This window comes from Erpetoichthys calabaricus, chromosome 15 (assembly GCF_900747795.2).
Source record: "Erpetoichthys calabaricus chromosome 15, fErpCal1.3, whole genome shotgun sequence".
In the NCBI taxonomy this organism is placed as follows: Eukaryota; Metazoa; Chordata; class Cladistia; order Polypteriformes; family Polypteridae; genus Erpetoichthys; species Erpetoichthys calabaricus.
In genome coordinates this window covers 22,513,270-22,541,133 of record NC_041408.2, presented here as the reverse complement: position 1 = coordinate 22,541,133, position 27,864 = coordinate 22,513,270, and the positions used below count along the sequence as shown (strand labels likewise).

At 37.7% G+C, this 27,864-nt stretch overlaps 1 protein-coding gene across 1 annotated transcript; it reads right to left on the bottom strand.

Moving 5' to 3' along the window:
- Positions 1 to 83: 83 nt before the first annotated feature.
- Positions 84 to 27,864, bottom strand: LOC114665845 (uncharacterized protein C2orf73-like). Its single transcript, XM_028820494.2, has 5 exons — positions 27,714 to 27,864; positions 23,217 to 23,442; positions 20,550 to 20,709; positions 4,215 to 4,321; positions 84 to 676 (listed from the first exon to the last, which is right to left on the bottom strand). Exons 1-5 carry the CDS (start codon positions 27,791 to 27,793, stop codon positions 563 to 565), a joined length of 687 nt encoding a protein of 228 aa, XP_028676327.2. The 5' UTR covers positions 27,794 to 27,864; the 3' UTR covers positions 84 to 562.

Here is a 27,864-nt window from a genome sequence, read left to right as displayed (position 1 = left end):
TCATTTTTAAAAGTCAAGTTGAATCTTCTCATATGTGGGAAAATAATACAAAAAAAAATGACAAATCATGATTATCCTTGTAATTTCAGCAGGTTTGAAAAGAACTTTATTTCTAAATCACATCAAACAAAATTGCAGCTGCTTTAAGAGAACAGTTAAAGTGTTCAGGCTGTATGCTCACTGGTATCAGCTGGTGCCTGGAGGCATTGTTAATGTCTGGGACAAGTGTGCTCACTTCAGAGTTAGCTGAAGAATGTTTCCTAGTGCCATTGCAGACAAGAGTCGGTGTGATAAGGATGGCATGTGAAGTCACTTTCTCTGAAAAATAAAGGATGGGAACATATCAGAGAAGTCCTCCATTACAAGGAGAATGAATAGTGTGCACGACAGCAACGCCCAGCTAAACTTTATTTTTGGAAGGGATTCTGGGATAGGCCCTGACTACTTCCTTTAGGTCTGTTTTTGATAAGCAAGTTCCAGAATTCAACATCTGTTGAGGATCTTGTGAGACAAGTTGGAGTGAAGTCATCTTTTCTTCTTTTGTACTTCCTTTCTCCTCTTTCTACAGTACTGGTGGAGATTGTGACCCCTCTGTACTCGGGAATGTTTCTGATCCACTGGGAGCTTTAAGCCCACTCGTTGACTTAATCTCTCTCCACACAAAAGCTCCATGACGCTGGAAAGGAAAACAAACTTGAAATTAACCAGGGATGTGCACGATAGTAATAGATGCAGCTGTGGCTGAGTTCATTTATTAGTTCAAGTGCTGGCAGAATTCCATTTGTTTCTTTGCTATTTTACTGGCGCTCTGCCCCGGCCAGAGACAAGCTGGAGTGGGGGGGGTGACTCTAATGGCCACTGCTGCAAGCAACAGGCAACAGATAATGGCAGCTCTGTCCGAGTGTTCTGCTATTCAAGGAACTGGAGGAGTATCAACTTTAGTAAAAGAAAAAAATAATAATAATTGAAAATTTTATGAATGTTCTTTGCTCCACGTATAACTGAAGTGATGATGAGCTGCAGGCTAATTCACTGGAGGATGGACAAAGTTATTATGTAATGTAGCTCAGACTGGTGAGAGCACATTTTCAACTAAGAGAGTGACACATTACTGAGAGACAGTGCAGCTCGGAGGCAACCGTTTTAAGCACTGAGCCTCTAGGGCTGAGCCAGTGCAAATTATAGTCCATCTAATTACATCAAAGATATCTGAATGTTCAAAATAGAAAAATCTCTCTATATATAAAATCCAATGTCTCTCTGTCTGTATGTCTATCCACTTTTCACGAGAGAACTACTTAACGAATTAAGATCAGGTTTTATTCTATAATTTGCTTGAACATTCTGGTTGATTTTTACGACTTCTCTCATTGTGCTAAGTATCATACTGTGTTTCCCCGAAAATAAGCCCTAGCATGATTTTTCAGGATGCTCGTAATATAACCTCTACTCTGAAAATAAGCCCTAGTTACGATCCCGCGCAGGCGACTTTGGATGAGCGATAAACGCCTATCGCTATCATATGTACACAGATGAACAGGAAATAATACCGGTATTTTGACCCCCCGACAAGTTGAGTGCAAAAAGAAAGAGCTATTCTGTTCGAGTACAGCAAAGGGTTACACACCAGCCTCAGGGTGTGTACCTTACCTCAGCTTAGCTAGCGAACAAGAGAACTACTTAACGGATTTAGATCGTATTTTTTTCTATAATTTGCTTGAACATTCCGAGTAATTTTGCGATTTCTCTCATCTCACTAAGTATCATAGTTCACGTGCATCAGTGATTTATTAGCGTGAATCCAAGAGACACACAGTGGGCTGATAGGAGGGGGGCGGGGAGCTGGGCCCTCCTCATTCACGCGTCATCCTCAGGTGTGTACCTTACCTCAGCTTATCTAACGAACGAGAGAACTACTTAACGGATTTAGATCGGGCTTTTTTTATAATTTGCTTGAACATTTCGGGTAATTTTGTGACTTCTCTCATCATGCTAAAAATCATAGTTCGCTTGCAGCAGCGATTTATTTGCGCGAATCCAAGAGACACACAGCGGGCCGAGGGGAGGGGTACGGGGCCCTCCTCACTCACGCACCAGCCTCAGGGTGTATCTTACCTCCACTTAGCTACCAAATGAAAGAACTACTTAACGGATTTAGATTGTTTTTTTTTTCCATAATTTGCTTGAACATTCTGGGTAATTTTGCGACTTCTGGCATTACACTCTACATCATAGTTTGCTTGCGGTATCGATTTATTTGCACGAATCTAAGACACACCCAGAAGGCCGTGGGGAGGGGGGTGAGGCCCTCCTCACTGATGCGCCAGCCTCGGGGCGTTTCTTACATCGCTTAAGTTAGCGAATGAGAGAACTACTTAACGCATTTAGATCAGGTTTTTTTCTATAATTTGCTTGAACATTCCGGTTGATTTTGCGATTTCTCCTATCTATCTATCTATCTATCTATCTATCTATCTATCTATCTATCTATCTATCTATCTATCTATCTATCTATCTATCTATCTATCTATCGCACTAAGAATCATAGTTCGCTTGCCCGAAGCGATATATTCGTGCTAATCCAAGACAGAGGCTGTGGGCCGAGGGGAGGTGGAAGAGTGACGTCAGGAGTGGGGAGCTGGGCAGGGCCCTCCTCACTGTCTTGTTTCACTACTACACGGGCGGAGCCGCGCGGGACAGCTAGTTATGTATAAAAATGAAAATTCACAACAGATTTTTATAGAGAAGTAGTTTTGCTTTCTCCCTTTATACAACAGAACTGATCATTTTTAAATGAAACATAGAGTAGGAGTACTAGTAGCAAAAAAAAATTCTAGTGAAAACTGGAAACTAGCTACATTGTCATGACAACCATTCATGTATCAAAAATAAGAAGAAGAAGATGAATTAATAGAAAAACATACATATGATGTCTGTTTAGGAATTTTCTTATTACATTTTTTAAATGTATTAATTTTCCGTTTAATTTGTGAAATTGTTGTGTATTTTATAATTCCCAAATTATTACAGCAAAACTTGCACAGTCATTTAAAACTTTTCACTATATAAGCATATTAAATGATTACTTAAATGAGTATAATGAGGCCTATAAACTGACAATGAGGTCTATTAATTAACATGAACACGGAACATAGAATAACACATAGAGTGCCACAGTTAAAAGCTGCCCAGCAATCTCTGTCCAAATGTAATTGTTATTCATGTATTAAAATGAGTGCATGACAATAAAGTTAGCCTTCTCTATAACAACATAACCTTTCATGTATCCACCAGTTCAGACACTTATCCTCTAGCAGAAATATTTAATTTAGCTTACAAACACCAGAGTGTTGTACCGTGTTAGCCAATATGAATGCAGTGAGAAGTCAAGTAAAATGACACCTTTTATTGGCTAACTAAAAAGAGAGAAAGCCTGAAGAAGGGGCCAGACTTACAAACACCACAAAAAAATTTAAAATTGTGTCTCTCTGATTGATGGCTGAATAATAGAAAACTCAGAACAGGACCTTTATCTAGTGACAATGGAAACAGAAATACTATTTTATTGAGATAGGCGTTCTGTTTTTAATTATCTTTTTATTGCATCTGCAAGAGCTGACCATCACCCTGTAAAAAAATCACAGCCCAATAACACGGCTCCCCGGTGACATCTGAAATGCATCATTTCACCTTAATGTAAACGTTTGTTCTGACTGAGTGTATTTACTTTTCCCATTTCCAGCACTCCTGTGCTGACTGTACATGCAGATTGCTATGCAGAAGTCTTTTGTATTCTCTTGGAAGCATCATGAGCAGAGACTTCATGCACAGCTCCATCCAGGAAAAGATCAGAACTGTAATTTGTAATTATATGTGAAAGCACTCATCGATTGTTACATCAGTTTCAATGAAATCAAAAAACACATCAATTCTTTAGTACTGCAAATGAAAGGCACTAACTGAGATTATTGAAGAAAGCCTTTAATTGAGATGTTCTTTACTTCAAAAAATTGTGCTTCACTTGTTATTACTAAAATTTCCTGATTAAATAACATTATCTTGCTACCACTGGGATGGATAAAAATGAATGTGAAAAATCCTCAAAACATTTTCAGACCCATTCCATGTCAAATCAGGAATTAACCCAATATTTTAAAGATTTTTTAAAGATTTATTTATTCTTTATTTTGTAAGGAATAAAAGAAATTTCTTACCTTTCCACGAATTGGTTCATTTGGGACTTTCCTTGAATCATAATTGTGAATAAAAGAAATACGATGCACATGGTTATTTTGGGCTCCACTTAAACTTATAGTCGGAACTAGAAAATGATCATATAAAATGGATTAGTGTAGTTGTGGCAGTAGTAATCATAAATATATATAAAACTGGGTATTATAATTGAATACTAATGCATATATTTACTTTATGAGATACTGCACATAACAGAAGTAATAAATCTGTTAAGGTTACTTCCATTCAATTCAGTATTACAGAAGAGCACAGATAATCTGGGTAGCAACTGGCATAAAGTGGGAACCAGTCTTGGATTAGACATCGTTCTACTGCAGGACATGCTCACATACAGTGGTGTGAAAAACTATTTGCCCCCTTCCTGATTTCTTATTCTTTTGCATGTTTGTCACACAAAATGTTTCTGATCATCAAACACATTTAACCATTAGTCAAATATAACACAAGTAAACACAAAATGCAGTTTGTAAATGGTGGTTTTTATTATTTAGGGAGAAAAAAAAATCCAAACCTAGATGGCCCTGTGTGAAAAAGTAATTGCCCCCTGAACCTAATAACTGGTTGGGCCACCCTTAGCAGCAATAACTGCAATCAAGCGTTTGCGATAACTTGCAATGAGTCTTTTACAGCGCTCTGGAGGAATTTTGGCCCACTCATCTTTGCAAAATTGTTGTAATTCAGCTTTATTTGAGGGTTTTCTAGCATGAACCGCCTTTTTAAGGTCATGCCATAGCATCTCAATTGGATTCAGGTCAGGACTTTGACTAGGCCACTCCAAAGTCTTCATTTTGTTTTTCTTCAGCCATTCTGAGGTGGATTTGCTGGTGTGTTTTGGGTCATTGTCCTGTTGCAGCACCCAAGATCGCTTCAGCTTGAGTTGACGAACAGATGGCCGGACATTCTCCTTCAGGATTTTTTGGTAGACAGTAGAATTCATGGTTCCATCTATCACAGCAAGCCTTCCAGGTCCTGAAGCAGCAAAACAACCCCAGACCATCACACTACCACCACCATATTTTACTGTTGGTATGATGTTCTTTTTCTGAAATGCTGTGTTCCTTTTACGCCAGATGTAACGGGACATTTGCCTTCCAAAAAGTTCAACTTTTGACTCATCAGTCCACAAGGTATTTTCCCAAAAGTCTTGGCAATCATTGAGATGTTTCTTAGCAAAATTGAGACGAGCCCTAATGTTCTTTTTGCTTTACAGTGGTTTGCGTCTTGGAAATCTGCCATGCAGGCTGTTTTTGCCCAGTCTCTTTCTTATGGTGGAGTCGTGAACACTGACCTTAATTGAGGCAAGTGAGGCCTGCAGTTCTTTAGACGTTGTCCTGGGGTCTTTTGTGACCTCTCGGATGAGTCGTCTCTGCGCTCTTGGGGTAATTTTGGTCGGCCGGCCACTCCTGGGAAGGTTCACCACTGTTCCATGTTTTTGCCATTTGTGGATAATGGCTCTCACTGTGGTTCGCTGGAGTCCCAAAGCTTTAGAAATGGCTTTATTACCTTTACCAGACTGATAGATCTCAATTACTTCTGTTCTCATTTGTTCCTGAATTTCTTTGGATCTTGGCATGATGTCTAGCTTTTGAGGTGCTTTTGGTCTACTTCTCTGTGTCAGGCAGCTCCTATTTCAGTGATTTCTTGATTGAAACAGGTGTGGCAGTAATCAGGTCTGGGGGTGGCTACGGAAATTGAACTCAGGTGTGATACACCACAGTTAGGTTATTTTTTAACAAGGGGGCAATTACTTTTTCACACAGGGCCATGTAGGTTTGGATTTTTTTTCTCCCTAAATAATAAACACCATCATTTAAAAACTGCATTTTGTGTTTACTTGTGTTATATTTGACTAATGGTTAAATGTGTTTGATGATCAGAAACATTTTGTGTGACAAACATGCAAAAGAATAAGAAATCAGGAAGGGGGCAAATAGTTTTTCACACCACTGTATACGCAAACATATTGTAGTCAGCATTTAAACTTAACTTCAAATCTTTGAGATGTGATGGGAAGACTGGAAACCCTCTACATACAGCAAGCTCCACACAGATAGTGACCGAGCTGGGATTCAGACCTAGGACTCAGGAGCTGTGAGGCAGTACAAGCCACCGCCGCACCATGCAAGTTGTACTCTAACTCTTTCCTTATCTGAAAACATTATTTTGATATTTAAAGATTTATTAGATGATATGTAAATAATATTAAAAGCTGGGTCAAATACAGTATATAATACTAATTTCACATTTTGGGTGGCACGGTGGTGCAGTTGTAGCACTGCTGCCTCGCAGTAAGGAGACCTGGGTTCACTTCCCACATGGAGTTTGCATGTTCACTCCTCTGGGTGCTCTGGTTTCCTCCCACAGTCCAGACATGCAGGTTAGGTGCATTGACGATCCTAAATTATCCCTAGTGTGTGCTGGATGTGTGTGTGCCCTGCGGTGGGCTGGCGCCCTGCCCGGGGATTTGTTCCTGCCTTGCGCCCTGTGTTGGCTGGGATTGACCTCCAGCAGACCCCCGTGACCCTGTGTTAGGATATAGCGGGTTGGATAATGGATGGATGGTGTATTAGCAATCATATATTGTTAAAACCTTGATTATGTATGCATTATTGATTACTTGAATGTGTTCATTCACTGCAGACTGCTCAATGTTCATTAATATGTAAAAGTGACATATATGCTCTAGACTTTTTTACTTTATTTTAAACTTTTTTAATGCACTTTCACTTAAATCTAATATAGATGCATTAATTAGATATTTCAAATACACTGGTACAAATATTGTAATTAAAGACTTCCCTCTTGTTTGTCAGGCCGAGGGGTTAGCCTGTAATACAAAGTGTATTCAACCATTTGAGGATCTTGTTTCCGCCAATTGATCTTTATTTTATACTAGCAAAATACCCGCGCTTCGCAGCGGCGAAGTACTGCTTTAAAATTTTAAATAATAAACTGAGGGAAAATATACCAATAATTATTTGTTAAGGATCTCTTTGTATACCACATTGTCAGTTCGGCCCTCCGGTTGTAATATGACCAAGCTGTGCGCTAAGCTTACTCTTGAGCATGCAACGTATAGTTGGCCATGTGAAAAGCAAATCAAGAATGGCAAGACCGCGCCAGCTGCGGAGCTCAGCTCGGAGCGAAATGAAGTGAATGAAATGAGGTGAATGGGAGGGGAGATGATCACGTGACTCCAACACCTGCCTTAACTCTCCATCCCTCCACAAACACACAAAGACAGTCTCTCGGATCCCAACTCTCCTTTATATATATAGATACCATAATCACAAAGTAGCCAGGTAGTCAAATGAATTATTAATGGTGGTCTGAACGATTTTAACTTTACATAAACTAGACAGTTACACAGTTTAATACACCAGTCCTCCATCCATTTATTCATTCATTATTGAACCCACATCATTATGTTCAGGGTTGTAAGGTATCAGAGGTTGTCATGTCAGTACTGGGCCCAAGACACAAACCATCCAGAAGTTCCATTAAAGCCACAAATCTGAGGCTGTGCTGACTTTTCTATTTCCCTGCTCCACTGAAAGAAACATTTGGTATGTACTTTGTTATGCAGCTAAGTTATGACAGATGTATTTGTGAGGTTTTTCAAGTGAGGAAGAATGAAGTTTTGATGTAAGGTAGGCTTTCAAGGTAAAAAATAAGGTTTAAGGAAAGGTACTTCTACTCACTAATCATGTCACTGGGGAGTGCTGATTAACATGTGCAAGTAACTTCACTGAACTCGGTACATGTGACAATAACAACTCTGTAAATCTATACACCCTGGATCAGACCAATTTACACTCTCCAGTTAAACTAACGTTTATGTATGTAGATTAAACCTGGAGTATCTGGAGGAAAGCCTGATGAAGAACATATTCTACACCAGGGGTCCCCAACTCCAGTCCTGGAGGGCCACAGTGGCTGCAGGTTTTCATTCTAACCCTTTTCTTAATTAGTGACCTGTTTTTGTTGCTAATTAACTTCTTTTGCGTTCATTTTAATTGCCTTGCTCTTGAAGACTCAGACCCCTTAACTGTTTCTTTATCCTTAATTAGCTGCCGAACAGTAATGAGATACAAAATGAGCCAAAACACGACCAGCAAACTGTGACCATCATACAATATCTGAACATAAAGAAAGGTGAAGGTCTCAGGAATGCTGATCTGCTCAGGTCCACAAAACATTTTAACAGAGCTCTTAGAAAAGAGAAAATCAACAGTTTCAGAAATGTCTGCTACTGCACAATGAGAGTAGCAAGAAGCCATGGAATTAAAGAACGAGTTTAATTAACAACAAGAATCAGCACCTAATTAAGCGACTGGTTGGAGTTTGAGGCCCTGACTTAGCTGGTCTTCTGTTGGCTCACTCACTTCACGTTTCATTTCTGTTTGGGTGCCATTTAAGGAAATAAATGAAGCAATTCAGAGGAACAAATCTTTAAAAAACACGTCAACTAAAATGAATTCAAAAGAAGTTAATTATCAGGTCACTAATTAAGAAAAGGGTTAGAATGAAAACCGGCAGCCACTGGGGCCCTCCAGGACCGGAGTTGGGGACCCCTGATCTACACAGAGTTCAGGTGAGGCACTCACTCTCAGTGCCACAATAAATAAAGGAATTAAATTTCTTCACACGCCTTTTGATATGTGTGTATTATGTTGTATCATTGTGGAACTGGCTTCATGTTTGCTGTACTTATTTTGTTGATCTGATGCAACTTATCCTGCTGTGCTATGCTGACATTCTATGAACATGTGAATCATGACTAGCTTTTCTGACACTAAGGGATATGTACTGGAGATACTGCAGATTTGTAGATTAAACAGGTTATTTATTTTAATAATACAGTATGAAATTCCACAAAAAACATAAAAGTAATTCTTTTCAAAAATTTGCTGTTTCTAATAATCACTTGAGAAGCAACATGGAATGATTGATTTCTAATTTTTAAAGGATTTATCTTGCCAGATAAGTGTAGATTAGTAATGTCACAATAAAGCAAAGAAAGCACAATGAAAATGTATATACAGTACATTTGAACGTGATGTTGAGAAACTGCTTAAATGACAGAAATGTACTTTAAAAAAGAACATGGCAGTTGTGTCCCTGTGCCAAAACACAACACTGTAATGTGAAGTCCAAAATGTTCTTTGCATTGTAATAGATTATTTAAATTGGCAGAAAGTTACATTAAATGAAAAATAAAACGTCTTTTCTGTGCTTTAAATGATGTCATTTAATGAAAAGTTACACCCCACCAAAACGTTTACACTGTTTAGAAAGTATGATTGATATAAGGATTATTGTAAATTTAGATTTAAAGCCTGAATTCCACCCTGTCAAATAGCATAATTTAATTTTACATTAAGCAACTGTCTCTACTGCTTTCAGATGTTCAAACCAGTGAAGTTTATTATCTTGCACAATACACCATGAACAACATATTGAAAAAAGCGCACTTTATCTTAAAATTCCATACTTTGTGTTACATAAACAAACTAAATCACTAAGGCAATTTTGTTATTGTACCATTGTACCGAGCTGAATTTAAATGGACATTCTGATTTGATTTATTTACTACAGTACTTTATTCATATTTGACACTTCCTAATATAATCCTTTATTAAGAAACTATACACATCAAGGTAGACTGTATTATGAAATAATAAAGGGAGGAAAAAATCAATGGAGCAGTAATGTACTGTCTCATCAGTGATTAGGGTTTTAGACTGGACACAGATTTTAAACTTAGGGCAATGGATCCATTTGGCAATAACTCTAAAAAAATGACTGTGTCACCATATAGTTAAAAAGAAACATCAAGTAACACTCAAAATAGGAATATAAATATACATAAATGCTTATCTATACTAATAAAAGGCAAAGCCCTCACTGACTGACTCACTGACTGACTGACTGACTGACTCACTCACTCACTCACTCATCACTAATTCTCCAACTTCCCGTGTAGGTAGAAGGCTGAAATTTGGCAGGCTCATTCCTTACAGCTTACTTACAAAAATTAGGCAGGTTTCATTTCGAAATTCTACGCGTAATGGTCATAACTGGAACCTGTTTTTTGTCCATATACTCTAATGGAGGAGGCGGAGTCATGTATCGCGTCATCACGCCTCCTACGTAATCACGTGAACTAAAAACAAGGAAGAGATTTACAGCACGAGTCAAACGCGGGAACGAAGGTAAATGACGTTAATTTTTGAGTGTCTTTTAATACTGTGTAAGTATACATATTAACACGTGCAATTAAACGTGTGCATTTACGGGGTGATTTCTCAGGCTTAAAAGCTCGCCTTTTATCAAACGCGGGAACAAAGGTAAATAACGTTAATTGTTGAGTGTCTTTTAATACTGTGTAAGTATACATATTTATTAAAGAGGTAAATGCAAACTGTTTTCATTCTGAAGGGCACAAACCACGTTAGATTTCATGCTCAAGAGTAAACTCAGCACACAGCTTGGTCATATTACAACCGGTTCATTTTCCTCAGTTTAAAAAGGTTTACTTTTCTTCTTAATAAAATTTTTAAAGCAGTACTTCGCCGCTGCGAAGCGCGAGTATTTTGATATATATCAAAATATATCGCATCATCACGCCTCCCACGTAAGCACGTGAACTGACCCGCTGCCGTTTGCAATGCCATATTCGCGAGATACAAGTTTAATGAGAAGTCACGAGGTATGGACATCGCAACATCACACAAGACAGCGGCTCACGTGAAGTGACTGAACGCAGCAGGAGTGATCACTTCGATGAATCAAACCTGTTCAAAAAACACATTACACAATTGATAAGGTACGAAAACAATATGAAACCGATTGTGGATTTGCGTACAGCCACTGAAACTTTCTGACGGCACGAGACTTCAGGTCACGTGTCTGCAAAAGAACGTCATTGAGGCAACTATTTTTACTGGCGGTGGCTCAGGGGAGAGAGTTTTTATTCCTCGCCATTCCCGTTATACCCTCTGATCTCCCATTTCAATTCAAACGCCTACAATTTCCACTAAGGCTCTGCTTCGCAATGACAATTAATAAGTCTCAGGGACAGACCCTACAAAAGGTTGGCATTGATTTGAGGCAGGACTGCTTTCACATACCAAACTGTACGTTGCATGCTCAACAGTAAGCTACCACACAGCTTGGTCATATTACAAGCAGAGGGGCGAACTGACAATGTGCTATACAAAGAGATCCCTAACAAATAATTATTGATACATTTTCCCTCGGTTTAAAAAAGTTTACTTTTCTTCTTAATAAAAATTTTAAAGCAGTACTTCACTGCTGCGAAGCGCGGGTATTTTGATATATATATGTAGATATGTGTATATATATATATATATATATATATATATATATATATATATATATATAGATATATATATGTAGATATGTGTATATATATACGTAGATATGTATATATATATATATATATATATATATATATATATATGTAGATATATATATATATATATATATGTGTATATATATGTAGATATGTATATATATATCTAGATATATAAATATACTGTATATATGTATATATATGTGTCTGTGTGTGTATATATGTATGTGTGCATATATATATATATATATATGTATGTGTATATGTATATATACATATGTGTGTGTGTGTATGTATGTGTATATATATGTTGACATATGTATATATATATATATATGTATATATATGTAGATGTGTATATGTGTGTGTGTATATATATATATATATATATATATATATATATATATATATATATATATACACATATGTCAACATATATATACACATACATGTATGTGTACATAGATAGATAGATAGATAGATAGATAGATAGATAGATAGATAGATAGATAGATAGATAGATAGATAGATCTTTATTGTCATTGTCACTTTTACAAAGGAACAACGAAATTGATGTAAAATATATGTGTATATGTAGATATGTGTATATGTAGATATGTATATATATGTATATATGTGTATGTATATATATATGTTTATGTGTGTGTGTATATATTATATATATATATGACAGCAACACTCATAACAATGACAACACAATTACATATACAGTATATATATGTAGATATGTATATATATATATATATATATATATGTGTGTGTAAATGTATGTATGTATGTATGTATGTATGTCTAGATATATATATATGTAGATATGTATATATGTGTATATATATGTAGATATGTGTATATATGTAGATATGTAAATACAGTATATATGTAGATATGTAAATATGTATGTATATATGTGTCTGTGTGTATATATATATATATATATATATATATATATATATATATATATATATATATATATATATATATATATATATATATATATGTGTGTGTGTGTGTGTGTGTGTGTGTGTGTGTGTATGTATGTATGTATGTGTGTATATATATATATGTATGTGTATGTATGTGCATATGTATATATGTATATGTGTGTGTATGTACTATATGTGTGTATATATGTGTTGATATGTGTATATATATATATATATATACTGTATATATATGTGAATGTGTATATGTATGTATATATGTATATATATGTATATGTAGATATGTGTATATGTAGATATGTATATATGTATATGTATATTTATGTTTATGTGTGTGTATATTATATACTAGCAAAATACCTGCGCTTCGCAGCGGAGAAGTAGTGTGTTAAAGAGGTTATGAAAAAGTAAAGGAAACATTTTAAAAATAACGTAACATGATTGTCAATGTAATTGTGTTGTCATTGTTATGAGTGTTGCTGTCATATATATATACACATACACATATACACACACATATACACACATATATAGATATATTATATATACATATACACATATATTTTTTATATATATATTTTATATATATATATATATATATATACACATACATACATACATACATACATACATACATACATATACACACATAGATGCACTTACAATAACATAGAAATCAATATAAACAACATTAACATCATTATCATATGAGAATATGAAGTAATATATAAGAAGCACATTTCATATAAATATAAATTATTAAACAGTAAAATCTTCTTCTATAATTTGCTACCGTGGCTTTTCGTTGGTCTGTCCAGGATTTTAAATCACCTGTAGCTTGCAAACCGTTTCACCTATTGACTTGAAATGTGGTACACATATAATACGTCACGTCTGCTATCCACTTTATGGGTGATGATTGTATTACTCTTTTTATGTTTATTTTATTTTAGAATCAACTCCTATCTGCGCACACCAGGGCGGCCGTGGGCAGATGCGTATGGTGTATTCACTCCATGTTATCGTGCATTGCGCTGTCACTGGTATTTTGATAAAAGAATTTGAACAATATATAAGAAGCGTATAAATTATTAAACAGTAAAACATTAACATTTAAGAAGTAAAGTTACATTGAGTACTACTGCAGTGCCTTCGGGTATACCTCATTTTTTGTTTGCCCATTACATGCTTAAATGTATACATTTTTTGGTGTACCTACCCGAGAACACGCGACATATAACCGAGCGTGGGAGAAGCATGGATTTTAAACACGCGTTGAGTTCATCTGCTGGTCTCCCTCGTGGAATAACTGGTAATGTTTGACTAAAATGTACAGCGAGTAAAACGACATTACCTCCTTTTTTTTTTTTACGATCTCTGAGATCTTGCTTTTTTCGGTTCAAGGCTTCATAAGCTCTTTTATGTGCCATGGTGTACTTAATAAGTACTAATTATCCAAAACCATCATCTTTGAATGTTGCAAGACTTTCGCCTTGTATGTAGATCGGGGTAATTACATTCATTGCATTCCTAGTCTGAATCACAATCTGATTGTATGGGTGGTTACCTGGCACTGTAGGGTTGCCACCCATCCTTTAAAATACGGAATCGTGCCGCGTTTGAGAATGAAATTGCACGTCCCGTTTTGAATCAACACTGGACGGGATTTATCCCGTATTTTTTTTATCATTTTTTTTTAAAAGCAGCGTCTCATGCAAATCATCCCACACGCATTTTATGAAGATGCCTCCTTTCCTAGTTTTGATTGGGTAATACTTGATGTCATCGTTAGTTTGATTGGTGTTTTTAACTGTCCAGTGAGGAGGGCGTGTCTTTTAAGTACAGTCTGCAAAGTGTTGGCACTGAGATGTGGCGTCAGCGCCAGAGTTGAAGCCCCTAACGTTGCGGTCAGCAAGTCGGCTAACATCCGCCATGTGCCGTCTTTCAGTTGCAAGAAGCAGATCATAGAATGTTTGAAACTGTTGCCCCTAACGTTGCGCCACGGCGTGTGGTTCGTTTATACCTCGTGTCTTCTCATTAAACTTTTATCTCGCGAATATGTTATTGCAATCCGCAGCGGGAGCGTTTCTATAAACTTAATTTAAACTTACGTTTTACACCGTGCTTTGTTTCCCTTATGAACATGCTTGTATGCTTAACTCGCTCCGTTCTCAATTGTTTAATAAATTTTTTGCTCTTCGCTGTTTGCGGCTGTTCCTCCATTTCCCCCTACTTCGTTCTTTTATCTCGCGAATATGTTATTGCAATCCTTAACGGGAGCGTTTCAATAAACTGATTGAAAATAGTTTTGCATTTACCTTTTTAGTAAAAGGCGAGCTTTTAAGCCTGAGAAATCACCGTGTAAATGCACACGTTTAATTGGACATGTGTTAATATGTATGGTTACGCAGTATTAAAAGACAGTGAACAACGTCAGTTACCTTTGTTCCCGCGTTTGATAAAAGGTGAGCTTTTAAGCTTGAGAAATCACCCCGTAAATGCACACGTTTAATTGCACATGTGTTAATATGTATGCTTACACAGTATTAAAAGACAGTCAAAAATTTACGTCATTTACCTTCGTTCCCGCGTGTGACTCGTGCTGTAAATCTCTTCCTTGTTTTTAGTTCACGTGATTACGTAGGAGGCGTGATGACGCGATACGTGACTCCGCCTCCTCCATTACAGTGTATGGACAAAAAATATGTTCCAGTTATGACCATTACGCTTTGAATTTCGAAATGAAACCTGCCTAACTTTTGTAAGTAAGCTGTAAGGAATGAGCCTGCCAAATTTCAGCCTTCCACCTACACGGGAAGTTGGAGAATTAGTGATGAGTCAGTCAGTGAGTGAGTGAGTGAGTCAGTCAGTCAGTGAGGACTTTGCCTTTTATTATTATAGATATATAATAAGACAGCAACACTCATAACAATAACAACACAATTACATTGACAATCATGTTACGTTATTTTTAAAATGTTTCCTTTTCTTTTTCATAACCTCTTTAACACACTACTTCTCCGCTGAGAAGCGCGGGTATTTTGCTAGTGTATATATACTGCTCAAATAAACTAAAGGAACACTTTTTAGTGAAAGTACAGCATCAAGTCAGTGAAACTTGTGGGCTATTGATCTAGTCAGTGAAGTAGCAGAGGGGGTCGTTAATCAGTTTCAGCTGCTTTGGTGCACTAGAGGGGGGCAACAATGAGATGACCCTCAAAAGAGGAATGAATGGTGTAACAGGTGGAGGCCACTGACATTTTTCCCTCCTCATCTTTTCTGTTTTGTCACTCATTTTGCATTTGGCTACGCTCAGTGTCACTACTGGTAGCATGAGGCCATACCTGGACCCTACAGAGTTTGGTGGCACAGGTAGTCGAACTTCTCCAGGATTGCACATCAATATGTGCCATTGCCAGAAGGTTTGCTGTGTCTCCCAGCACATTCTCAAGGGCATGGAGGAGATTCCAGGAGACAGGCAGTTACTCTAGGAGAGCTGAACAGGGCCATAGAAGGTCCTTAACCCATCAGCAAGACCCACGGGTATCTGCTCCTTTGGGCAAGGAGGAACAGGATGAGCACTGCCAGAGCCTACAAAATGACCTCCAGCAGTCCACTGGTGTGAATGTCTCTGACCAAACAATCAGAAACAGACTTCATGAGGGTGGCCTGAGGGCCAGACGTCCTCTAGTTGGCCCTGTGCTCACTGCCTGGCACCGTGGAGCTCGATTGGCATTTGCCATAGAATACCAGAATTGGCAGGTCCACCACTGGTGCCCTGTACTTTTCACAGATGAGAGCAGATTCACCCTGAGCACACGTCACAGACGTGAAAGAGTCTGAAGAAGCCGTTGAGAACGTTATGCTGCCTGTAGCATCATTCAGCATGACTGGTTTGGTGGGGGGGGTCAGTGATGGTCTGGGGAGGCATATCCATGGAGGGATGCACAGACCTCTACAGGCTAGACAATGGCACCTTGACTGCTGTTAGGTATCGAGATGAAATCCTTGGACCCATTATTAGACCCTATGCTGGTGCAGTGGGTCCCGGGTTCCTCCTGGTGCATGACAATGCCCGGCCTCATGTGGCGAGAGTATACAGGCAGTTCCTGGAAGATGAAGGAACTGATACCATTGACTGTCCCCCCACGCTCACTCGCCTGACCTCAATCCAATAGAACACCTCTGGGTGTGACTTTATGTTTCGGAACATCTGACACCACCAGGTAGCACCTCAGACTGTCCAGGAGCTCAGTGATGCCCTGGTCCAGATCTGGAAAGAGATCCCCCAGGACACCATCCGTCGTCTAATTAGGAGCTTGCCCCCCATAAAACGGTCTTTGTACAGGTGTTTTATTTAGAATGAAATAAAAACAGTCAGCTGCATCCCTGAAAACATAAGAAACAAAAGCCTTCATAGACAAGAACTTAAAAATGAAAACATGAACTACTGTCGTAGAAAGCCATTATCTCTGCTCTTACATGTACAACTATAGCATTACCACACTGATGCTACAGAGTCGTGTCATAACCCTCTTAGTATACTACTGTTAGGTTTTCTAGAACAGAGCAGGGCAGCCCTAATGAAGAAAACAGACTTTATGTGAAATCCTCTACATGTCTTATGTTTCCATTCAGAGTAAATGTTTAAAATCTGTCTTTAAGGTGGAGACAAACTTCACAAACTCAGCAATATTGTGTTACTAAACATTAATTACTATCCATCCAACTTCAAAACCTGATTATCCAGGGCAGGGTTGTAGGGTTGCTGTAGTCATGTAGTCAATTTCCCATTGGGATTAATAAAGTATCTATCTATCTATCTATCTATCTAGTCTATTCCAGCAGTGCTATTATATTATTCTTGTAAGTTAAGGGTACCAAATGAAGATAAAACCTGCAGCATGTACTGTAGATACGGCAGTTTGTGTGACATAGTCAATCAGAATGCTTACCCATTTAACCTCCACTTTGAGTAAGCCGGTTAATGTTATGTTGTTCGCATTATGATAAATACCGGTATAAAGTTAAACTATAGCTCTGCATACTGTATATAATGTACCTTAGGATGATATTCATTATGAAAACATGTTGCATAGCAAAAGCTGCTTTTTAAACTAAAAATTTCATTTTTTTGAGTTAGACTACACGCTAGCCTCTTTGCGGTTATGCTGCTCACGTATGGAGATGCGGATGTACAATTTAAACAGACTGTTATTTTCATGGGGATTGTTACATATGCATAATAGAACTAACTATTTTACATTACATCCACTAATTAACCATATAAAAAAATAGTAAAATGTAATAATTTGAAAGGAAATTATGTTTCATGTTGTGTTAGAGTTATTCGTTGCGTAATACAATTTCGTTCTGTTTGGCTTTGAAATTAACACACAAAAACTTTTTAAACTTACACTTTTACAGTAAAACTTTTGAATTAAACTTTCGTCAATATTGCATCGAATTTTGTTTCTGTGTTTGGACTTTCATCGTGACAAAACAACATATAACTGTCTGTGAGTGAATTTCATTTTTTTCTCTCTATTTAATAAAACGACTTTTTCGAACGTTTGTCCCTGTGATTTATTAATTGTCTTTGCAAAAGCTATTCTAATGGGAAACTGTTAACATTTTAATAAGAATGGCATATCAAGATCTCCTTTGTTGTCTAATCTTATCCAGGGAAGATGTACTACATTACCTTTCTTGGATACATCCTTCTTTTTACAGTAATTTGTGCGGTGGAAGACTGGACGGTATTAACGGTTGTAGATATTCTTTCGGATATTGTAAGTCGATGTTTTCATCTTCTGCACGATCACCACCAACTGTTTCAGCATAGTCTATTGACACACATTTAAGCAATTTGCAGTGTAACCGATTGACAATTTTCGCATTAATCCTTTTCACTTCATCGTTTATTGGTGCTAGGATTGCCCATGTACTCATTTCTTCAGTTGATAACCCTTCGTGATGAAATTCTTCAATAAGATTTGGACATAATAAGTCTTCTTTATTTGTCTTAAAGTGAGGAAAATGTAAAAATGTGTAAGAGCTGAGAGAGCAAGAACTGTGTCTGTCAAAAGCATTGACACGAATGAGAGGTGAGAGGACTGTGGGCGTGGTTTAATATGGTAGAGAGGAGGGTGGGACTTGATAAAATCTCATGGCAAAAGTTTCATTTCACGGGACTTGAAAAAATCTCTCAGAAATAGTCTCATCTCGTCTCGTCTCAGGATTTTCTTTTATAATAGAGAGATGTAATGCTTTGTATATTCTGTATTTATCTGTTTTTAGTGTTTTATGTGAATATTATTTGTATCTAATTTTCTACATACCCTGCTGTTCCTTCTCAGACTCTGTGAAGTGCCTTGAGCATAAGAAAGGCACAATATAAATAAAATGTATTATTCATTGTTGTGATGTGAGATTTTGCATATAACTTGATAAATATTTTGTATGTCTTTATTTGTAATTTAGGCAAAGCAATGTAATTTAGTGTTACTTTGGTGAGAGGCATTCGTGTTTGCCCCCCCTTTTATGAATTGAGTTTCTTTGAATTTTACGACAGAGTTGGGGGGTGTGCTTTAAACCAGTTTGGCGAGTGTTTCTCTGCTAAAGTCTTTCAACCCAATCCCCGCAAGGAAGCCAGGTTACTTTAACATATGGTCTTGGGGGGTGGCAGGTTTTAAGATGTTGTATTCCCCCATTGGTCTGAAGTATGGCTGTTTGGAATTGGATCAGAAGCTTTTAAGTACCATGATGTCCTATTGTTTGTCCCCCGTGACCCTGTGTTCGGATTGCGCGGGTGGGAAAATGGATGGATGGATGGATGGATGTCCTATTGGCTCTAGTGTTTGGACAGAGAATCTATAAATCTGCTTGCTCAACCACATTCTCTCGCTCTTACTAACCAACAACTGATGAAGACCATCACACCATGACCTGAAAGGACAACACAATGGAGACCACAGTTTAGCAGCCATATTGGAACAGGCATATGGCCTGTTCTGAAGAAAGCTGAATGATGCTTTAACTAGAGACATTTTAAATAACTACAAGTCTGTGTGCTGCCTGAAACTACACATCACCATTTAATCAGGTTGTATGGTTGCCAATATTCAAATGTACTTTGCATATTGTTATTATTTATGAATATTATCAATAATACATTGTTTTATCTGTAACTTAACTCCTGCTTGTCTTTTTACTACACCTAATTACCTATAGATATAGAAGGGAAGGTGGGGATAAGTTATATACAATAATACCTTATAAACAGTGGAAAGTCTGTGAGATTAGGCATTCTAAGGCTACATATTAATAATACAAAAGGGGAAAGTAGAGCAATATATTACTCTATCAAGACAAAACATTCATGTTATTATTTGTGTCTTCTGGTACTGGGGAGGCCTAAAGTACCTTGACAAACCTCACAGTGACTGAGCCACGGGCTGAACCCAGTTCTCTATATCTGTAATACCGCAGTGCAAATAGCTGGACCAATGTGCTGAACATGTAAAAAACAATTTCTATTTACAAAAACACATTGTTTCATGAACTGCACAATCATATATATAACTATCTCACATACTCTTCAAACAACATGTAAAAGAATGTTCATTGTCACATCAGTGGAAAAGCCATATGAACTGCAGCACAATTGCTATTAGGTTTAAAAACTATCAGTACTAATGTCTTCAGAAGACTTTTATACATATATTTGTATACAGCTTCTGCTGCAACCCCAGCTTAGAAAAAAATCATTGTGGAATAATGATTAAGACCTACAGAGCTTTACAGATTTAAAAAACTGAAAGTTGGTCAATGTGATTTTTTTTACCGAAAACTGTTTTAATGGTAATATAAGCATGAAGTGCTTTACTTAAATAAATGTGGAAAGTAATAAAAACTGTAAGAACCTACAAAAACAAATATATAAATATACTTACCAATGCCAAATGTAGGTGACTTATGTGGATTACTTCCAAACCTTGTATTTCGAATATTACATTGCAATGGAGCTGAAAAATCGCTTCTTTGGGTGCTCTCCCTGCTATAAGGTGGTGTGTGTATCAAATTAATATCAGTGTAATTTGGCCACCAGCTGGACTTTTATGATAAAGAAAGAGATGAATTTCAAATTACTTTAATTTCAAGTCATGTTAGTCTTAAAATACTAAATCAAAGCAAAAAAAAGTGGCATTAACTCAAAGAGCAAAACACTATGTCAGTATACACAGCCCAAAGCTATTTGCCGTTAAGGTGAACATATTTATAGATATTTCTTCATTTTCATAAAAAATCTATCTTAGAGTAAAGTACAAACAAAGTCGTATTTATAATGCCAGTAACTGAAGATAAAAGGTTTTGCTTACTGTTCAAGTGGCACTTTTAGTTTGTGGTTTTTATTTGCTAGATTACATGAATAACCAGTAGTAGTACTAGGGTGTTGTACCGTGTTAGCCATTATGAATGTAGTGAGAAGTCAAGCAAAATGACACCTTTTATTGGCTAAATAAAAAGATTACAATACGCAAGCTTTCAAGGTATCCTGACTGAAGAAGGGGCCTGAGTTGCCTTGAAAGCTTGCATAATTTAATCTTTTTAGTTAGCCAATAAAAGGTGTCATTTTACTTGACTTCTCACTATATGAATAACCAGAATACGGAATATACCTTAGTTTAAAACACATTTTCAATTAATTAGTGAAAACTAATTTTAACTAAATGTATTTTGAACTTTACTAGATGGAATGATATTGCATAATTTCATACTATAATGCTTCACCCCATACCTCCTGCAGATTGGTTCCCCTCCCAGACATAAACCTTCAACGTCCCACTTCTCTGTCCTACTGTGTGAAACATTAAGAGGATTTTGCCAGCTGAGTTAAATGTTCCTTCAGCCCAGCGTTTCTCAACCTTTAAGTATTTGCGACCCGAGTTTTCATAACAGTTTTAATCGCCACACCCTAACGTTTTTTTGAAACCCTAATAAAATGTACAGTAATTCCTCCTCCATCACGGGGGTTGCGTTCCAGAGCCACCCGCGAAATAAGAAAATCCGCGAAGTAGAAACCATATGTTTATATGGTTATTTTTATATTGTCATGCTTGGGTCACAGATTTGTGCAGAAACACAGGAGGTTGTAGAGAGACAGAAACGTTATTCAAACACTGCAAACAAACATTTGTCTCTTTTTCAAAAGTTTAAACTGTGCTCCATGACAAGACAGAGATGACAGTTCTGTCTCACAATTAAAAGAATGCAAACATATCTTCCTCTTCAAAGGAGTGCGTGTCAGGAGCACAGAATGTTACATAGATAGAGAAAACAATCTCTAGCAAACAAATCAATAGGGCTGTTTGGCTTAAGTATGCGAAGCACCGCGGCACAAAGCTGTTGAAGGCGGCAGCTCACACCCCCTCCGTCAGGAGCAGGGGGAGAGAGAGAGAGAGATAGAGAGAGACAGAGTTTGTTTTTCAGTCAAAAATCAATACGTGCCCTTCGAGCTTTTAGCAGCATGTCGTTTCAGGAAGCAGCTGCACAAAAGATAGCAACGAGAAGATAATCTTTCAGCATTTTTAGACGAGCGTCCATATCGTCTAGGTGTGCGAATAGCCCCCCTGCTCAATCCCCATACAGGATCACAGATAGTCAGCGCAAGAGAGAGACAAAAGTAAGCAATCTAGCTTCTCAGCCATCTGCCAATAGCGTCCCTTGTATGAAATCAACTGGGCAAACCAACTGAGGAAGCATGTACCAGAAATTAAAAGACCCATTGTCCGCAGAAATCCGCGAACCAGCAAAAAATCCGCGATATATATTTAAATATGCTTACATATAAAATCCGCGATGGAGTGAAGCCGCGAAAGGCGAAGCGCGATATAGCGAGGGATCACTGTATTTCTATATTTTTTGCTGCCGATACACCGCTACAAGTTTAAAATTTTCCTACGAATAGCGAAATTACGCCACATATGGCAACATTCGCACCCCCTTTTTTGCTAGGGGGGCATGCCCCACAGTTTGAGAACTGCTGCTTTATCCCATGAAATTAACATTACTCTACATCAGTGGTAGTCAACCTGGTCCCTACCGCTCACTAGTGGGCGTTCCAGCTTTCATGGTGGGCGGTAGCGGAGCAACCAAACGGCGCTGCGATTACATACTAATTGACTAATTTAACTATAGTAAGTTGTTTTATAAAGATTTATTCTGCCAAACTTAGCGAAAATCCAACATAAAGTACTTGGTAAGTAATTATTATTATATGCTTTAACTTGCTGTAACTCTGCTTTATAAATTTTATAAAGTAAAGTTACTTCCCTACTTTATAAATCACCATTACTGTGGAACTGGTGGGCGATTAGAAAATTTTACTACTAACAGAGATATAAAAGTGGGTGGTAGGTATAAAAAGGTTGACTACCCCTGCTCTACATCAATGGGGAACAGTTACACCATTACACTAGACTTGTAAATAACTCACAGTTATAAGTTATAATGCCAATATATCACGTTAATATTTAAAAATACTACATTTTTTTTCTCTGTTTCAAATCTTTGTGCCAAAATAAAAAATAATATTCTGTGTCATAACAAGAATGAAATACCTGTTCAGCTATTTTACGTTTTGACTCCATGTACCATATTGATTCGTTTAGAGTTCTGGGGTTGGTTCTTATGACTTTAGCACAATGTGGATGTGGAACATTGTGTATATTTGGCAGATTCTGTTGCTCTAGATGTTTTCTTCCTTCATGCACATAATTCTGATTATAGCGTTCTATTCCCATGCCTTGTGATAAGTTCTCATCAAATATCCGAAATGTATTGGAGCTGTAAAACAAAAGATGTCAGTAGTTACTAAAAAATTACACTCATAACAGCATTGAAATAATAATAATGATGATACACCAAATAATGTGTTTATTGCTTACTTTGCAAGGTCACAATAGTTGATCCAAATTCCATTTTCAAAGAACATGAACCCTAAGCAGGACTCCAGTCCACCCCAATGCACGGTTACACATGTGTACATTCACAATCAAGATTCTCAAGGCAGTCGATAGTCATTAATTAAACTAGCAGTCACATCTGTAGGATGTGGGAGAAAACAGCAATATCCACAGAAAAACATTACGAACAAAGGAAAAACAATGACTTAGTGAGAATTCACACCACGGTTCCTCCACCTGTGAAGCAACAATGCCAACCACTTCATCACTGTGCTGCTTATTATGGATACTAAATTATTCAAAATCATTGTTCATATTTTTATTGTATGAATATCCCATAAGGAGGAGTTTCATTCAGTGAAATGTGGTACCCCACAATCTGAAAGCATAGCACTAGTGTATAAATACAAGTCGCAGCATCACTAGAGATGAATCTACTTGACGTTTGCAGTCTTAGACGTGCGACTGGTCAGCGTTGTCTTTGTATTGTTAGTGCAGAGAGAAAGAAGTTGGCTGCTCAGCAAGTTTACCTCCATCAGGTTTTAACTTTAGAACTAAAGGAACATGGGATTGTTTTTCCTCCAGTACTCACATCTCTATAAATATATAAAATCCAACGTCTGTCTGTATGTCTGTTTGCTTTTCATGAGAGAACCACTTAACGGATTTAGATCGTTTTTTTTTCTAGAATTTCCTTGAACATTCCAGTCGATTGTGCGACTTCCCTCGTCGCGCTAATTATCATAGTTCACTAGCGGTATGGATTTATTTGCGCAAATCCAAGAGACACACAGAGGGCCAAGGGGAGGGGGAGGTGGGAACTCTGGAGTAGGGAGCTGGGCAGGGCCATCTTCACTCAAGTGCCACCCTCAGTTCAAGTCGCTCCACCTCTCGCCACGTCTTGGAGCGTACCTTTCCTCCACTTAGCTAGCAATACCCGTTTGTTCAGCAGACATTATCATCTACAGATTGCTAAAGAGTATCGTTTACGTTTTTGAGAGAGAGATCACAGCTACGTGTGTTTTAGAGGGTACCTGCTCATTGGCAGAGATATCACGGCCATTGTGTTCTTCTCCCCACATGGGGGACGCTCTCCCATCAGCCATCAGAGCTGAACACGATCTGATACAGTGGCAACGTTTCACGTTGGTGAGTACCTGCCTTCCACTTGGCCAGAGATACCTTGCACTTTTGGCAAAGAGATCACAGCTACATTCTCGCCCCAATAGCAAAACCAAAAATATTGTATATGAAGAGGCCCTCGGATACGAAAGCTATCAATAGAAATTCTTCTCAATACAAATTATTACATTTTTTTTTAATGATTTTTAAAGTTTGTCCTGTTTCACTACTGCGCGGGTGGAGCCGCGGGAGGCAGCTTGTACTGTATATAATAATGGGGTATTCTGTATCTTCCTCATTGCCACTGAGGTTTGAGCATTTTACTTGTAATATATCACATTTGTTTGGGTTTGATCTTCTATTTTTACAGTTTAAAATTCTGTACTTGGTCAGGCACCTGTTGAGCAAACTGGACATGCAATCATGTGAAAAATGCTTTACAAAGAAGTTACTAACCTTGTTATTAATATTCTGCACTAAATATAAGATACTGCAAGTTTCTGCTTTTAGTGATGAGTATTTGATTTTGTACTGTATGACCGTGTTTTAATAAATCTTCATTTTGTGTGATGTTGTGTGGCGTAATTAGACTGACATTTTATAATCACTGGTGCTGGCAGCCTAATACACACACAGTTTTTAATGATATCTCTCGAGCTATATCACATCGGGTTTACTTGAGGCCATCTCCTTCCTCAGCAGACGCCATTACTGCCACTCCAATCTTCTACAGTTCCTTCCATGTGGCTACAATTCTGCCCACTGCTCATTCACACTGCTGTCTCCACCTCACACTGACAGAGATGGTATTTGAACCGGAACATCAGTATAGTTAATCATCAACGTTTGATGAGTATGAAAAAGTCATAGTAAAATAGTTTATTTAGCAAGTACTATTGCAACATACTACAAATACATTTTGCAAAAGTTATTTTGGACTCTGATTTTTTGGAATGCATTTAGATAGATAGATAGATAGATAGATAGATAGATAGATAGATAGATAGATAGATAGATAGATAGATAGATAGATAGATAGATAGATAGATAGATAGATAGATAGATAGATAGATACTTTATTAATCCCAATGGGAAATTCACATTCTTCAGCAGCAGCATACTGATACAATAAATAATATTAAATTAAAGAATGATAATAATGCAGGTGAAAAACAGACAATAACTATGTAAATTTAATTTAGGCCTTGGGCAGGGGGCAGCAGAAGACAATCAGAGCATACAAAAGAGGCGGCCTTAGCGGTGTGCAGCTGACCAACCCCAGGCAGGGCCGATTATGTCAAACGCTGTTACTGGTACGTGTGGACCGTATAAACTTGCGGGTGAATTTAATAAAAATAATGTTAACATACACCGGATTTTCTCATTACGGTATTCAGCTAAATTTTTGCAAGATAACACGCAGACTTTATCAAAATATAACTGGAGAATATGACTTGACAAATCTGCTCAAACGGGACATGTGGACCTCAAAAGCAGGGCCCCCTAACCCTAACCCCATTTGCCACCCCCATAGCAACAAGTGCAGTCAGGAACAAACCCCCTGCCCATCACAGGGTGAACACACATAAGCCAATTTATAATCAGCAATTCACCTAACCTGCATGTCTTTGGGTTGTGGGAGGAAACCCTCATGTGAACTCTATGCATGGAGCACCTAGGGGGGCGAACCCCAGACTCATTATTACCCTACCACTGCATTACTGTGCAGCATGTTTGTTCAATATTAACATATTTATATCAGTTTGTGACTATAAAATATGTGGGGGGAAAATACCTTTTTGTTCGAGACTTATTTTAGTAATGTAGTGCATCTGTTGGGTGGGTGGATGGGATCAGGCCATCTGGCCCAATGCTAAACATCACACAATCATAACTCCAATCACACAAACATCAGAACACCAAAAATTTCTCAATTAATCTAATTAATCATCTTTTGGACAACGAACCTGTCGAGGCTACACTATCAAAGGGAGAACTGGCAAACTCCAGATAAAGAAGACTTCAGCTTGTAACAGAATCCAAGCTCAATAGTTATTACATATGGGGTGGGCAAAAGTACGTTTACAGTTGTTTGTATAGAAAAAGACATGCAGGTTATGATTATTAAAATAGCTTTATTAACTCAATAGATTTATTAACTTAAAAGAATATCGCAATGGGGTGTTCCGGGTATGCCCCACTGGGAGAAGGCCACGCTGCAAACCCAGGACACGCTGGAGGGATTATATCTCCCAGCTGGCCTTGGAACGCCTCGGGGTCCTCCCGGAGGAGCTGGAGGAGGTGGTCGGGGGAGAGGGAGGTCTGGGCTTCCCTGCTTAGGCTGCTGCCCCCGCGACCTGACCTCGGATAAGCGGTGGATAATGGATGGATGGATGGAATATCGCAATGGCACAGTGCACTCAAAAATGCTCAATTTCCCCAAAAGATATATTTTTTTTTCATCTACTCCCAACTGTAAACCTACTTTTGTCCACCCCTGTATATTAAATGTATTGCATAAATAGAAAATTTAATTCAGACTTATTACAATCATAACTGCATTCAAACAACTAGCAGTTCGACGTGTCTTTTTCTGTCATGTCTACAGTACTTATACTTCTTCTCTACAAATTCTTTCTTGTGGAATCAACTGAAAAAGAAAACGAACTTTACTACTGCATTATCTGCTACAGATAATTTAATGTGTAAATTACTGTGCAACAATATTCAGCTTATTTTTAAATACATTTATTTAAGCAGATAAATTAGGACCGATAGGCAGCTGGTGATTTGGCTCGCACTATCTACACGCCCTTTGCGTCTGTAATTCTCAAACACTAAATCACGGACTTAATGACTTAACAAACCGTATTTGTTTGGAACTTATTTCATTAAAAACCTTAATCCTGATGTCATTACTTTTGAAGGTCCTTTAAATGGTTTCTGATAGAGGAATTAGTTGTCATGAAAAGCACCCGCCCGCCTGGCACTCCCTTGTACCATCTCGCAAACGTCACTGCGGATACTTACTAGAACTGTGATGGCACTCTTTTCTTTTGAAAGCCACACGTCTCAATCGAGCGATCCATTTTCCTGCTGTCAAACATCATTGCGTGCGCTGCAGCCCAAAAGTAGACGTCCGTCTAAAGTGGGTGTTGTGGAACTTTTCCGCGGTGTTAGT